This window comes from Pyrgilauda ruficollis, unplaced genomic scaffold (assembly GCF_017590135.1).
Source record: "Pyrgilauda ruficollis isolate IOZ18807 unplaced genomic scaffold, ASM1759013v1 scaffold56, whole genome shotgun sequence".
Taxonomy (NCBI): domain Eukaryota; kingdom Metazoa; phylum Chordata; class Aves; order Passeriformes; family Passeridae; genus Pyrgilauda; species Pyrgilauda ruficollis.
Window position 1 is genome coordinate 2319492 of NW_024527266.1, and position 16399 is coordinate 2335890.

A 16399-nucleotide genomic window follows, 5' to 3' on the forward strand; every position below is an offset into this window, starting at 1 on the left:
TTCCAGCAATTTGGAATCCTGCAGTTTGTCCACCAGACCAAGAAAGCAAAGGAGGTGCTCTCAAGCAGTGGGATAGGCAGAGAAAAATTTTTACACATCAGATGTGCAAAACTCACCTGGGCCTGGAAGGTCTCCATCTCACTCAGTCTATTTTCTGCAGCCAACTGCTTCTCCTTGACCTTTATTAGTTCTTCTTCCTTGGCCATCATCTCCTCCTCCTGTCTGCTCACTTGCAGAAGGGGTTTCACCTGAAAGGGAAACCAAGGGAATGAGATGTGTATAAGGAATAACAAAAAAATGAAGAAATGCTCTTGTATTTGAGAGAAGCACTGACTCAAATAACATTTCAGATAAGTTTCTTACTTGAAGGACCAACTGTTTTGTTATGAACACTGGGGGAATCATACAGGACTAGATATCCCCTACTCTGCCAATAGCACACTTTCTGCCAGTCCATTTATTCTCCTCCAGGATGGGAAGCATCAGGAAAGGGTTCAGTAAATTCCAGACCCTCTAGGGTTAAGTAGGAATAGTCAGAGAATAAAAAAGTTGCCATACAATGGGGAAATTCACAGGTAAGTCAATGTCATATAGTGGACTTCTGTAAGGTTTTTGGCATGGCACCCCACAAGACCTTTCTCTCTAAACTAAGAGATATGGACTTGATGGGTGGAGTGTTTGGTGATCAAGGAACTGTCTGGGCTGAACTAGAGGGGGATTCCGTCCCTCTTCTCTGGTGAGACCCCACCTGGAGTGCTGCATCCAGGTCTGGGGTCCTCAGCCCAGGAAATGTATGGACTTGTTTGAGTGGGTCCAGAGGGTCACAAAAATGATCAGAGGGCTGGAGCACCTCTGCTATGAAGACAGGCTGAGAGAGTTGGGGCTGTTCAGCCTGGAGAACAGAAGGCTTCAGGGTGACCTCAGAGCACCTGTCAGTACCTAAAAGGGGGTTCACAAAATAGAGGGGGCCAAACTTATTAGGGAGGCTTGTTGTGACAAAAAGGTCATGGTTTTAAGCTAACAAAGAGTAGATTCAGACTTGATATAAGGAAGGAGTTTTTTACAACAAGGGTGGTGAAACACTAGAACAGGTTTTCCAGAGAGGTGGTGGACAGATGCCCTATCCCTGAAAACAGTCAAGGTCAGCTTGGATGGGGCTGTGAGCAAACTGGTCGAGTTGAAGATGTCTTTGTTCATTGCAGAGGGATTGCAAAGGGAAAACTCCTACCTTGGTGAACAATCGCCACCACTGCCAGTTCCTCAGTTTCAGATAGGCAGCGCAGTTCCTCTGAAGCACTTTCATAGCTGTCAGCTGCTGCTGGCGCTTGGCAAAGGCTCTGCAAAGCAAGTGGAGATGAGACAAAGGAACCCAGAGCAGCACACAATTCACACCCCCAAGCACTTTCTTAGATACTTCTGTGCTTTTTCTTTAGAGGGTTCCCTCCCAAAAAACCGGCAGTTTCCATCAAACTTTCTCTTAATTTTAATTTTTTTTTCTGCTCAGATAAGAGTGGCTCTTTTTTCCTTAATCCAATTTCCTATTTTGACAAAATTTCCCTTATGTCTTCTACTCTTAAAAGCTTTGCTATCTTCACTTCCAAGAAGGGAGATCTGAAGCAGAGGTGTGTTTTCCCACCAAACTATAAGATAAGGTACTATCTTTGATCTTACAACTCTACCAATTGCAGCCCTACCTGATAGCTTAAGAGAAACCCTACACCTCCTGCAACAGTACTGTATTAAGACTTTTCCATTTGCACCTTCACAGCACTTCTGTCAAAAACCTGATCTGCTGCATAGCATTCTTAAGGAGAAGAACAGACTTTATTGCTCAGGTAGTTTCTGGGATACAGCACACAGAGATTCTTGCAGGTAGCAGAAATCTGGCATTACAGAGATGAGAAAACTCTAAAAAGACCATCAACTGTTATATACAATAAATAAATCATGACCTTTCTGACAAAAAACCAAAATTCTAGACATAATTATTTCCTTTTTTTGAAGATAAACTCGTGCTTGAAATAGGAGAAATACATGTTTATGATGAAATACATGATTATGACTTCAAAAATCACTGTACTTACTTTCTGGCCAGGTAACCTCTGCAACATGCTTGGAATCCAATAATGACATCTGTGATCTTCAGGTCTCTCTCTTCTTCAAGATGAGCAAGGACTCCAGCTCTGAAAAACACTTTACTCTGTCCAATTCTGTAAAGGTTGGAATCCAGCTCCAATGCTTTGATCTAAAAAGAGAAAGAGAAGAATTAATGTCCTGCAAAGACTGTTCCATGTGAAACATCACAAAACATATTTGTGGCTCATGGCTCTAAGACAGCCCTTCTCTACAATGCCGCTCAGGCAAATCAAAGTTGCCAACTCCCAGCAAATTCCTGGCCTATCCCAATTAGAGGAGCTGAAGCTCAGCTAAGCACAGCATCAAATGGAGGTAATCAGAGACAGAAAATATGACAGAAAGCATCATTTAACAGAGGTATAACAACACAGGTATCGAGTATTTTGAATACAAGAATGCTCTGAGAAATGCATGTCTACTCCTGAGAGCCCTCTTCCTTTTCTAGAAGAAACACATCTGTTGATCCTTCCCATTTACTTTTTCTCAGTCCTATCTTTGTCAAAAAAAGACAGCCCAGCCCAACCTTCCTTTCAAGAATTTGCTGCCAATGCTTATATTACCTAAGCTAGGAAGTATCAGCTGTACTCATGTAAGACAGAAAAGCGGGAATCCCTTACAGCCAAGCTCAGTTCAAGCCTAGTCATCAAGCTAGAGGCAAAGTTTTCCCTTTGAGGCAGGCAATTCCACAGAAACTAGTCGGAGCCTTTGCTGAAAGCATTTGTCAGCAGCAGGCCATTACAAAAAGTTTACTGAAGCTCATACTTTAAGCATGTGCTAAAGATAGCATTAATGCTTCTAAACATTTTGATTCTATGAATACTGCTGGCATCTCAAAGTATGCATCTGTGAAAACAGAAAGGTCCTCTTGCCTAGGATTATTGAATCTCATGCCAGACAAAAGCCTCCATCCATGAAGCCAAGAGGAAGCTTTTTGCACCCTTCTCTCAGACAAAACATTTGACTTTGGAATTTTGGTCTGTGAGTACAAGTTATTTTTAGCATGCACAACCTCAACTTTCAAACCACACCCGTAAAGTTTATTCAAGTAGAGTTTCTGGGATGTTTTACCATCAGCACGCAAGCCTGCTTTCCATCCATAAATCCTTTGGGAATTGCATTTGGAGTTAAGATTTCATATCTGAAAACGAGAAAGCATCAGACTAAGTCACACAAGTGTACTTGAAAACAACAAAACAAAAGAAACCAGTATGCATTCCTATGCCATTGTGAGTTCAACAGTTTTTCAAAAAACACCGCACCTCTAGACAGCAGAGTATGAAGCAGCAGCCTTGGACAGGGTCCTCTATGCCTCACCTTAACTACATCATTACTGGAGAAATCAAAAATGCTTTTGGGAGGCTTTGTGCCAGGACATACCAAGGTACAGATGTGTTGTCTTTGAAAAATTGGCAATCTAGTTTCAATAAAGACTTCCATTTTTGTGCTTATGTCTTAACTTTGCCAGGCTAAAGACTGCTTCAGATTCTTTTCTAGGGCTCACCTTTGTCTGAATTCCTGGAATACAACTCTGTTGGGGAAACCTTGACGACAAATACGGATTCCCTCCAGCACTCCATTACAGCGAAGCTGATCAAGGACCAAGTGGGGGTCCAGTTTTCCAGCCTAGTGAGGAAAATGTATGTTTTATGAATAGCACAAAGCTTTTACAAAAAGGGCTTACCCCCTTGCCTCTCCCCATCTCTTTCTTGTACAACAGCCAGTTCTCTCTTTTCTAGTTAGAAACAATGGAAAGCTTTTATGCCACCTTGAGAACTACAAAGATCAGTCTCCAAAATTTTAGTAAGCATACTAAAGTTATTTAGGATGACCTTAAAAAAATACCCTGAGAAAACAGGGCCTCTTCCAGATCTCTTGCAAAACCTGACAAAAGCCATCAAGCCAGCCACACGGCCCAGGAAGCCCATGTAAGAATGCACGGGCTGTGCTGTTACAGCTGTTTACCTTTTTCTCATGGTTGGGGATGATGCAACGGACGAAGTTGGGGTTGGTGTTCCTCAAGGTAGCCATCAGTTTAGCCAGCTGTTCTTTGTAGAGCTGTCCCACTGTCCGGAACATTCCCTTCCTGGTTTTGAAGGCCCCTGGCAATGCTGTATCTGACATGCCAGCTACCTGATCCAGCCCAACAATACGGTCCACTAGAGAGAGCACAGGAAAGAGCATTAAAATTCTCCCACAAACAAAAGAAGCATTGGGACATACAAAGAACATCTGGGTAGAACAGGATAAATGAGAGGAGCTGCAGGATCCTTTTTGCTTCATCTCTACACATATGTCGACTCCTGTACAAAATTTGTGCAGGGATAGGAGCAGGAAGGAAAAGAAAGCATCAGCTCACTACAGGAAGTTTGAGTGATGGAGCCAAACTTAATCCCAAACATATTCTACTGATGCCCTGGATGGCAGCACTGGAAGAGCAATCTAGAAGTGAGTTTCAGACGCTTCTACTTGCTTAGCTTAGAATGAAAACCAACAAGAGTTCTAGCTGCTAGCCCAGCAGAGTCAACTGTTAGTTAACTCTGATCCAGGAGGGGCCACAGATAGAGAAAAAGCACAGCTTCACTCTTGCATTACAGGCAGGACTGTCAGAACTGATGATCAGAAAAGTCGTAACTACTCGTCAACTGAACAAGCACAGTAAAAGGCATGACAAAACCCAAACCTCAGGATACCACTGCTTGAGCTGGTTTTGGAGTACAAGTATTCCATGACACAGACATAACAGCACTAGGAGAAAGTCAGAACTCCCTGCCCCAAGTTTCTCCACTATGCCACAATGACATCCAAGCATTGATGAAACTATCACCTTGATGGATGGACACCACACCACAGATTTTTTTTTTTCCTCAACAGAAGTCAGCTAGATCTAGCTAGTCAGCTAGATAGTAGCAGGGGCAAGAAGAAACTGGAGTTTTAATTTTTCCCATTGCTTTTCTACATAGAGATAAATATTCACCCATCCAGCAAAAAACAGCTGTATCACTAAAAATTTCCACACTTCCAATACACTTTTATTAAGGGCTTCAAGCTACTCTTCACCACCTTTAGTGGTAGGCTGATGTTTACACTCAGGCTCCCAATCTTCACTTCAGAAAATACACTAGCTTGTGCTCAATTGTCTTCTGATTTAAAAAAATGCAGCTGCTAGGACACACCCCTACAAAAGAATAAACTAGAAAGAGTATTCTCATTTACAGCTAATATTAGCTAAAAGCAGTTCACTTCTAGAGCAGCTGTTGGAATAGGGTCAAGGTTGTCTTATCAGAAAGAAAAGGTTAAGTTACTAGATGACATCACAGGGAAGTCCACAGAAGTGCATCCCAGATTGTGGCTGTGCCAATCCTCTTAATCTTGAGCCTTGCAATCTACTTCAGGATAGTGAAAAGAACAGTCACTTGCCAAAGAAGATCCATCTAAGAACAATAATGAAAACTGATAAGCTGTGGTCAGTTGACATTTCAAGCCCAAAAGTAGTCTCACAGCAAAGGCCTTGTTAGGCACAACTTGCTGATGGCCATTTTTCATCCAGGCAGAGTTCCTTTGCCAAACCCTCTTTTAAATTATCAGCTGCTGAAGTGAAATCCCAGTACTAAAAGGAATATTAAACTGGAATTAGTTTCTATGCAGTCTCAGAAATCTTCCTTCCATATCTTGCAAGAAATACAGCTGTGCTAGTTCTACATTCAAACAGTTGACAGAGATTTGTTCCTACCCAAGTTGTGCAAGAGCAACTTTAAGCACCTGAATGTGTCTGTATTTTTGTATCCACTTTCAAGGTGAGTTTTACTTTTGTTTCAAAGTCCATGAGGAGCTACTAGCACAAAGCAGAGGAAATGAACAAGAAAGGCAGGTATGACAAAGGGACAAAGAGAAGTTAACGGAAGCATTTCTTGCATGGCTCTAGGATGCATCACACACATGACACAACAGCTGGGTTTCTCAGTCACCTGGTTCTAGATGAAGAATAGGAAAGTGTTGATAGAAATAGGCTCTCTGAACCTTCTGCATCTCTGCAACAGACAGAGACGTCAAAGAAAACCTACCACAGAAAGTGACAGTAACAGTAAGACTCAAAACCAGATAAAACCCAGAGAAGATAGAGTAAAATACTGAACAACACTGCAGAAAGGGCACACTTAGTTGCAGGACTGAAAACAGATTCCACCTCAGATCTTGAGTGTTGCAGCTATACAAGCTGCTGGCTCATAATGGTGCATTCATATTTTATCCCAGTATTCCTCACATTGAGACAGAATTGCTATATATGCAGCAAGTTTAACAGAAGTTGATGCAAATGAACCTTTCTTTCTCTTGAGTTACAGTGAACTTTTAATGAAATACCATGTTCTAAGCAAAGGATGTTCCAGATAATGCTCATCTTAGTGGCTTAGTCTTCAGGGGAAAAAAGCAAAACAGCTCATCACAGGCTTTTGATGCTCGAGCTCTTTCACACAAAAAAAAGAGCAAACAAATGAAATGAAGTTTAAATACATACCATCTTTCCACAGCTCAGACACAAACTTATCCGACGACTGGTGCAGAAGGGTGGCGATGTTATCATTCAGGGGATCCATGTTCTTCATCAGCCATTCATCTGCCTTGTAATCCACCTGGAGAAGATAAACACATCAAGAAGCTTGGGATGGGCAGCTTTCTGCAGCCCAATATCCAACATCTGGCACAGTCTAGAAAAGTGTCTCCAAGGTTTCCACAACAACAGATTACCTAAACATTCTTGGATTTCCCATCTAAGTAAGCACACCTACGAATTTCCAACCCTTACAAAAAGCTGCATGTTCTGTTCTGTCAGTAAAGGGAATGGATTTGCAATGCTAGTTTGTACCATCCAGAGTGTGACACAAAAAACACCTGCATCAGCATTTTTGGTGATGAAGTCTTGATGCAGGTTTCCTCTGAGCAGTACCTCCAGTCTCACCAAGTCACACAGAACAAATTTAAATTGCTGTCAGTTTCACATGTCTTGAACTATAAATATAGATAAAATTGCAGGCAAGTTAGGCCTCCGTAGACCCTGTAAGCTCCTCTGCAATGGAACACTTCCATGAAACCTTCTGATGGTTTCTCATAGGCAACCATTTTGGTAAGTAGCCATTTCTAAGAAGCAATGGTTATGAATTAAGCATTCCAACCTTCACATTTTTGCTATTAATTTTTTACCTTGCCAGCATAATGTATGATACAGAAGTCAGCTTTATCTTTCAGCTGTTTGGGCTTCTGAAATTTGGGGTGGGTGCCTTGTTCTTGAACAACTTTTTCCACAAAGCTTTTGTCTGTTGCTTTTGGGAACCAGCACTCTTCATCCAGCAGAGCCAGTATACCAGGAGGCCCAGCCTTAAAGAAGGGAAACATCAAAACATCATTAACTACATGACTACAACGATAATTAACACCTTTAGATAGCTAGAGGAGAAAAAAAAAGACAACTAAGCCTGATCCACATCACATTCACTTCTTGTGTGGTATCAGTTAAACTACTTCCATTCTAATATAAATTGTTAATAGTTCTTCCATATCCTCATCTGAATTCTGACCATTTTTATGAGAAAGTCTCTTCTATGACATTTGTCTAGGTTGTTTCTTTGGCAAAATATATTTTTTTTAATACAAGAAATATTATCATGCAGTTCTCTAAATGTATTCAGGTGTCTAAATGCAAAAGGCCATGGCAGAAAGTTTCACAAACTAGTCCTTACTATTGGAACATCTACTATGAAATTTGTAAATTCTCAAGTTTCCTTAGAGCAGAATGAAAGCAACAGAGTTCACAGCTTCTCATCACACCTGTTTAAGTATGGAAGTTCACACTACTTATGGCAAACTGCACATACATCTAGCACCATGCAGACCTACCTACTCAAGTGAGGACAATATAGTGAGAGGAAAAAGCGGCCAATTAGATCCATTTTCATGCAGTGTTCCCTACAGAACTAACAGCCTTATTGCTGACACACTTTCAGAAAAAAAAGAAGCTGTTCACTCCTGCTTCTAATCATATTACAGTGTCAGTAGAGGATTACAAAAGCTAGAGGGCCAGAGATGATGTCCTCAATGACAAAATCAGTGCAGCCATTTCCTCCTGGACAGTAAAACAATAAACTTACCGGCTTCTCTATGAGGTCAATGCAGGGCTGCAGGTCCAGGCCAAAGTCAATGAAATTCCACTCTATGCCCTCCCTCTGGTACTCTTCTTGCTCCAGAATGAACATGGTGTGGTTAAAGAGCTGCTGCAACTTTTCGTTTGTGTAGTTAATACACAGCTGCTCAAAGGAGTTCAGCTAATGAAGAAAAAGGCAGAAAGATGTTTGAGCAATTGCTTGTGAAGACACACCTAGCATCCTATTAGCACAAAAGATTGTATCTGTGGTTCAGGCATCTCAGCTAGAGTGGGGCAGACAGTCCACTGTCAATAACCCCTTTGGATATCAACTGCCTGCTCTGTCACGTGCCACTGCACACTGCTGCACTCCCTAGGGAAGTTCATACACACTGGTTCTCAGACTTTGCAAAAGAATGTTTAGCTGTAAACAGCAGAAGAGTTACTGCAACCACTTAACCCAGGACAAGAAAGGATTCTGGTTTTCTCACAAATGCAGAGGCAGCAAGTCCTCTTCATAGGAAGAAGCAGCAACAGAAGCCTGAGGACAAATTCCTAAATGTGTGGACTGGAAAGTCCCTTTTTAATCCTTATATAAAATCAGAGCAAGGAAAATGAGGGAAATTTCTACAAAATTTTCAGATTTCTTCAAACAGTAAGGACAAGGTTAATAAGCCACAGTGCATTTTTACGTTTGACCACACAAATCATAATGTGGCTTCTAAAGAAAGCGGTCCTGTTCTAATTCCTCCCTATTTAATAATTCCTAACTATGTTATTTCTTCTCTTCTTTTCATGAGATTCAGCCACTGTGAAGCCAAAGGTATACCAATAAGAAGGAGAAGGAAAAAAATACCCCCCAAAACCCAACCAACAAACAAACAAACACAAAAAACCAACAAAAACAACCTCCAAAGAAACCAACACTAACTTTTCTGTGTCTCAGTTTTCAATTTCATTAATAAATGGTCCAATTAATTTTTCAGCTGTTCATGCATTAGACCCAGTGTAACATAACACAGGTTGACAGAAGCTGCCTTGCTGGGATAATGGTAGGATACTTCTTTTTTGATGGCAGTCTGTGGCTGCTTCAGATTATAATGCAAACCACATCCTAAAATTATTTAATAGAATCCCGTAACAGTTTAGCTTAACAGTTCACTGTCATCTAGAGAAAGAGCTCACATTTCCCTTCTCTCCCATCTCTCCCTCAACTTTCCTTCAGCTCTTCCTCTCCTACACTTATCTTGCATGAGACTTTATGTTAATTCCCCTTTCTGTGGACTTCACATCCTTGTCAAGAGTGTGTTATTTTCCAGTTGTTAAGCTATTTCCTTCTGTGGTCTTTGCTCCATATTAAACTGTGCTGAGTGCAAGGACCTGACATTTCCTTACCTCAAAAATCTCAAAGCCAGCAATGTCAAGGATTCCAATGAAGGAAGCACCCTGTCTCTTGGTCTTATCCAAAGCCTTGTTGATGCGCATAACCAGCCACCGGAACATCCGCTCGTAAGTGGCTTTGGCCAGTGCTTCAATGGCAAAATCAGCCTAAACAGCAAACAGATCAACATCAAAAGGTGAATCACAAACCAAAGAAAGGCAGATTACACTGCTTCAGGATCTAGCAGCGCAACTGTAGTCTGACATTTTCTCTCCACCGGGAAATTCACTGAACAAGGCTTATTTCAGTTTATTTCAAATGAAAATACACGGCATAGTGATATTCCATATACAGAAGCAAAGAATTTGCCTCTAAATTAGTGTGTCAAAACCAAATTTCAGGATCCTGCCTGCTGGAAGAAACACGAGCTGGTATTAAAGAAATAAAAACTATGCCCAGTCACTTCCAAAGACTGTAGTAACATGGAGTATTTCATAGGCCCAAGGAAATGAACTTAAATTCTTTTGTAACTTTGGATTTATGAAGGCAAATCCCTCCCTGACACTCCGATACCTGTGTTTGACACAAATACTACATGTAGTAAGAAATTAAACATCAAAAGGGACAAGCAGCATGGAAAGGCAACCCTTGACTTTTTCCAGACTTCAATCTCTTACCAATCCCTTCCATGCTACAGGGCCATGTTTCTTTATTTAGAGGATAATGCTGTGTTCATAAAGAAGCCATGCAATCAGTAAGCACAGGGCTTTGCTCCATTCAAGCAGGCCATGAGCTCCTAGGTCAGGTTTCATTTACAGCACAAACAGGCAAGAGTGTTACAAAATCTCCAATCAATTTCAAGGCTGAGTAGCAAATTCTTCTATCTTAGTAGCTGACCTACTCAAAAATAGTGCTTTCTGTATTGCTCCAACTCGAAAATATCACCTTTGCATACCACATTGAAACTACTAACTCCGTAGGGACAGCCAATCACCAAAATTAGGGGACTTGTGTTCTCTTTTTTTTTTTTTTTTCTGATGAGAGAAAGTGCTAAGGGACAGGGTGAATTCTATCTTTATACAGATTACATGAACAAGCAATATATTATGTTAGAAGCAATATATTATGGTACGACGTTCAAGTGTGCTTGCCATACTTGCAATCATAAAGATGGTCAGTAAACACTACAGAAACCTCTGATACATTTATTAGCTGTGCAGCAGTAAGCTTAGAGATGAAATTACTCATTAATTTTCTGAGAATGCCTACCTGTTCTTTGGTCTGAGCTTTCTGGACATAATCTCGTCCAACTTTGATGCGAGGAGTCAGGATACCTCTGGTGAAATCTGTCACGTTGATACCCAAAAGATGAGACACCTTCTGAGCAGCTAAAGATGGTAAGAGGAAACAAAAGATTCATATTACTCTGTTTTTCTCACAGAAAGCAAGAGAAAAATAAAAATATTCTGACAACTGTCTTTAGAAAAGTCATGAAACAGTTTACAAAAACATTAAATGAAGAACAGGTTGCTGAGACAAAATACCTTCCTAACCAAAAAAACACACTAAAAAAACCCTCTTACAACCCATGTTACAGTTTACAGAGTTTCTCCAGAAGCCACTAGAGTATATTTGAAGTAATAGCCTCATACAACTAAATTGTAACACAGAAGCTTTAGAAAGGTCATTGTCTGTAATCAATCTAAAAATACATCAGATAATGGATTTCTTAATCAAGCTAATTGTTCTGTCTTCATCTACTGATTAGTCTTTGAGACAACTCTGTATTTCAGATTCAAGATCCAAAACCCAAACGGTTTACTCTCCTCCTTAAAATGACATTTAGAGCACATTTTAAATAATAACAGCCAAAAAAAAATGCCACTTAGTGATAAATTAGCAACATTTGCACTTCTGCAGTACATCTACAATGAAGGTCTAAGAGTTAACAAATAGTTATATTTGTTACAGAAGACTATAGACTATTTCTTATAGAAGACTGTAACAGTTTTCTATCACGTGAAACATGGCACTATTTACACATTCAACAATGGGCAGTGCAATTAAAATATGTACACATGCTTTTATACCCACCATAAAACTATCCACCACCTTACTCTCACAGTTACCAGACTACCTACAAAGGCAGCAAAGAACATTCCTTAAAATCTGATAATATAGGTTTGAAGGAGCAACTACTGTAGCTGGTTTAAAACACACACTCCACACATTGCAGTAGAGTAATCCTTTTCATCTGCTCCCGTGTACTTCCTGCCTAGCCCTGACACAGGAACAGTGTCACATTCCTGCCCGTGGGTGGCTGCAAACACACGCCTGGCAGAACACTGTGTATCTGTATGGGGCACGCCAGCTCCTCTGACAAATCATTCACCCCGTGGAAAAACAGGACTCCAGCATTCCGTACATACTGCAAAACTTTCTTCCACTTGCAAGAACCTCCTGTAGGCTTTTTTGGTGCACTTTTCTTTGGTGTGGGGGAGGAGATTGGTTACCTGTATTGTCAGGCATAGAGGCTTGGTCTGTATTACGCTCCTTCTTGAAGACTATGTTGCCAAGTTGAAGAACACCTGAGATAACCTTCAGCAGACCTTTTAAAATAGTAATAATAACAGCTTAGTGTCAGACATCACCAAAATGTGACCCAGTTATCCATATTACCCAGTTACGTTTTCTAACATGGTAAAGAGGCCCATCTCCGCATCCCAAAAATCCTTCTGAAATTTAGGGAAAACCACTACAGGTTATTCTTCTAAATGACTCCCATTCAGGACAAAGGACATGCCATGTCGCTCCTATGCAAGTCTACAAAACCTAGAAATTTACCTATTCTCAACACCTCTATAAAATAGTGACAGACAGGACTGAGGGTAAAGTGCCACTTACAACAACTGTATTTTTTAATAAAACACTTTTTATCTGCTTGAGGGTCAAAACTCATCCAATGAATTTGGTACTAATTTTTCCTCAACAGTTACTGTTGAACACAAGGAAAGAGACAGTTAAGCGTACACCCCAATTAAAGATTTTGTTTCTTTAACCCAGTAATACTTTCAGTTCCCTAACCAAGATCTGTAGTCCTTACAGACACACATTATAAAGTACAGAAGGCAGCAGGATGTGGGCGAAAGTGCCTGTACCGTAACTATTACTAATTATATGCTGAAGCACCCCGCCCCATTGCTAATGATACATTCGTACTCTTCAAATGATGCACGTCAAAAAAGCAAAACTATCAGATGCCAAGACAGGGAAGATGGTGTCAATTCAATTTTCACCACATATAAAAGCTCATTGCATAATAGCTTCCAGTGCCTTGAGCAAAGTAAGCTGCCAGTCACTTGAAGGGGATCTTGCAATGAATGTATTTTTTGTCCCCCAATTTCTACTTATTTATGCTGATTTTGGCTGGGGTAGAATTAATTTTCTTCACAGTAGCTGTTACAGGTCTGCGTTCTGGATTTGTGCTGGAAACAAGGGTTCATAAGACAGGAGGAGGCTGGGGGTGCACAAGAAGATGGGAAAGGACACAGCCAGGACAGCTGACCCAAGGGATATTCCATACCACATGGTATCATGCTCAGCATATAAAGCTCAGAAAAGAAGGAAGGGGACGATGTTAGGAGTGATAATGTTTGTCTTCCCAAGACACTGTGTGATGGAGCCCTGCCTTCCTGGGTGTGGCTGAACACCTGCCTGCCCCTGGGAAGTGGTGAATGAATTCCTCATCTTGCTTTGCTTCACTTGCATGTGCAGCTCAGCTTTTGCTATACCTGTTAAACTGTCTTTATCTTGATCCATGAGTTTCCTCACTTTTACTATCTCAATTATCTCTCCCATCCTACTGGGCAGGAGTGAGTGAGCAGCCATGTAGGGCTTAGTTGCCAACTGCAGTTAAATCACAACACTATCACAAAAAGATTTGTTTTAAGAAAACATCCTTTTAATAAGAGAGTGAACAAATGCTCCATTATATGCTACATTAGGAGCAACAGAAAAGACATATATGTTTGTGATTGTCCCACTCTGCTCTGCACTGGTGTAGCCTCAGCTGAAGTCCTGAGTGCAGTTTTGGGTGCCACAATATCAGAAAGATATAAAGCTACTAGGGAGTGTCCAAAGGATGGCTATGAAGATGGTGATGGGTCAAGAGAAACCACGGGAGGAGCAACTGAGGTCACTTGGTTGTTCAGCCTGGAGGAGACTGAGGGGGGACTTCACAGCAGCCTACAGCTTCCTCAGAAGGGAAAGTGGAGGGCCAGGCACCCATCTCTCTGGTGACCAATGGCAGCATCCAAGGGAACAGCACGAAGCAGTGTCATGGGAGGGTTAGGCTGGAACTTGGAAAAAGGACACTGAAACAGGCTCTTCAACAAGTGTAAAACATTAAAGCTATTTTTGCTGTAGTGCCTGGAACCAATAACTCATCTACATGACAGCAAAGACATACCCTAGAGCATACATTACAAAAAACTCAAGAAACTGAGCATAGCAGGACACCCTGACAATGAATTAGGCTACCATTTCTTTTATTTAGTTTAGGCAAATTTCTCTTCACCTTCATACAGAAGTTTCAGTCTCAGATGATCCAGGATATCAATAAAAGTATTAAACTGTCAAAAACAACAGCACGACCAGAAACAGCAGACGGCACAGGCAAATAAATGTTCCCTACAGCCACAAGAGCTGCAGCCTCCAGCAGAGGTGGTGATGTCAAACCACAACAGATGCTTGCTTGCTTCAGTGTAGAGAGTAACAGTCCTAGCTTTAGAAGACCATAGACATTTTGAAGGTGAGACTTTGCAGAACACTGATTTCCAACCAGTGGGGCAGATAATGAATGAGCAAGCACGGAGCTCTGGTGAATATGTATCACTGTGCTTTGTGCTGGCTGCGTGCATTTCTATTCTCACTGTCATGCTACTGTGCTCCCAGAATCAGACAATATTAATTTCTGATCAGCAGTTCAGTGTTAAGCTGGAAAGAAAGGCACTATGACCAGCCCATTCTCAGAGGACTAATCCAGCAGTGGTTGGATCAGATACTTTAGAGCCACTGCTAAGGGATAGGGGGAGCACACAAGCCATGCATTGCATAAGGGAATGAGGGGATCCTTGTATCTTTGATGCGTTTTTCATAAACTGGGTACACACGCCTCAGAATAGGAACAAAAACAGCAATCAGAAGTATGTTTTTATTAGCTGCTTGTTCTAGAGTTAACTGTGTAACCTGAAACTGTGCTGGCAGATCCTGAGGTGGGTCACTCCAAAGCCACTGAATTTTGTTACTTGCACACTGTTCACTCGGGGCAGGGGGAGCAGGAATGGACACAAGCAAAACAAAACCAACAAAATCCCTGGACAAAAAGCTAACAAATCAAACCAAAACAAAAAAAAAGAACACCAGAACAAAAAATCTCGAGACACAGCCTGTTCCCTTTTTAATTCCTTGCATATTCATACCTATTTGCTCTTCATCTGGGATGCCCATGATCTTCATTGCCTCCATGGTCTCCTGAAACATGTCTTTGTCCTGCTGACCCGGGATTGTAACATGCCCATTGGAAAGGAAGCGGTATTTGTTGTAAGGCTCCAGCAGCAGATCATCTTAGGAAAGAATTGAGAAAGAAGTTGCTATGGATTTTTTTTTTAACAGACAACAAGCTACCACCAATATCAAATTTCTGACTTGCATACACTACCATCTCCTGGATGAATCAAGGATTAAGCCCAGTTTTACTTCGGGCTGAACATTTAATGTATTTTAGATAAACACAGAGTTTTTCTGTGTTATTTCTTGCTATTCCTTCCTCTGGACTACTCCACCAAAGCAGTGTCACTCATCATTAGGTCCTAAATCTGTAAAAAGCAGGGATTAATTTGAAAGTAAATCTGCCTTTAATTTCAGATACCTCATTTGTTTCAAGTCAGATGAAAGTTCATACATGAACGCTTGAAACAGTAGCAGCTATGAGAAAGTCCTCTCCTTGTGTCATTCCTGCAGATCCATTTGCAGCTCTTGCACAACACAGACCCATATTACCAGGCTGAGGTATTAAAACAAGGTGTGCTGGGATCCCAGGCTGCTAGAGCTGCTTAGAGGTTTGCAGATTTGCTCCACTCAGTTACACGTCGAGTGCATCACAGCAGGACCATTCCTGCACCAGAATGGTTTACATCATGCAAGACTAGACTAAACATGGGACAGTGATTTAGATAAGGAAGGGCGTAGAGTCATTGCTGGCAGGGAGACAAGTGCAGGAAGGAACCAGAGAAGCAAGTTTTCAGGAACTGAGAAGTGTTCACATGGACATATGAGTGCAAGAAAGAAGTGGAGGAGAGCTGACCATATTCAAAAGGCAGAGAAGGAGGAACTGTGAAGGAACAGGTCTTTGTCTACAAGTGTTCTGAGGCCTCTGTTGTTGTAGTTATGGGATTCCCCCATCACAACACAATCGTACTTACTCTTCAAATGCTCCCCTGCCCCAGAGAGCAGGTAGTAAAAGATGTGGAAGGTTCTCTCCTCTTTGGCCTGGCGAATTGCACGTGACTTCTCCAGCAGATCTTCAGAGAGTCAAGGCCATAACAGGACATACAAATCCCTTCCTATTCTGTGGCAGGAGAAAAAACTACCTGATGTTCTCTTCATACCAACTGACAGGGGTGTTGACTTAGCAATCATTATCAGTCAACACCCCACTGAGCTTCTGGTCTCAGTTCTGCCAGCCTCTG

At 41.4% G+C, this 16399-nt stretch overlaps 1 protein-coding gene across 1 annotated transcript in view; it reads right to left on the minus strand.

The window, feature by feature from the left end:
• Positions 1–16399, minus strand: part of MYH9 (myosin heavy chain 9) — a 70340-nt gene that overhangs the window by 15784 nt on the left and 38157 nt on the right. The window contains exons 8-21 of the mRNA XM_041481401.1: positions 16133–16231; positions 15131–15274; positions 12164–12259; positions 10920–11038; positions 9665–9817; positions 8277–8450; positions 7333–7506; positions 6650–6764; positions 4099–4292; positions 3638–3759; positions 3205–3274; positions 2085–2245; positions 1229–1337; positions 117–248 (exon numbers count right to left, since the gene is read on the minus strand). Of these exons, the coding sequence (XP_041337335.1) occupies positions 117–248; positions 1229–1337; positions 2085–2245; positions 3205–3274; positions 3638–3759; positions 4099–4292; positions 6650–6764; positions 7333–7506; positions 8277–8450; positions 9665–9817; positions 10920–11038; positions 12164–12259; positions 15131–15274; positions 16133–16231 (1862 nt within the window). The remainder of the gene's footprint in view (positions 1–116; positions 249–1228; positions 1338–2084; positions 2246–3204; positions 3275–3637; positions 3760–4098; positions 4293–6649; positions 6765–7332; positions 7507–8276; positions 8451–9664; positions 9818–10919; positions 11039–12163; positions 12260–15130; positions 15275–16132; positions 16232–16399) is intronic.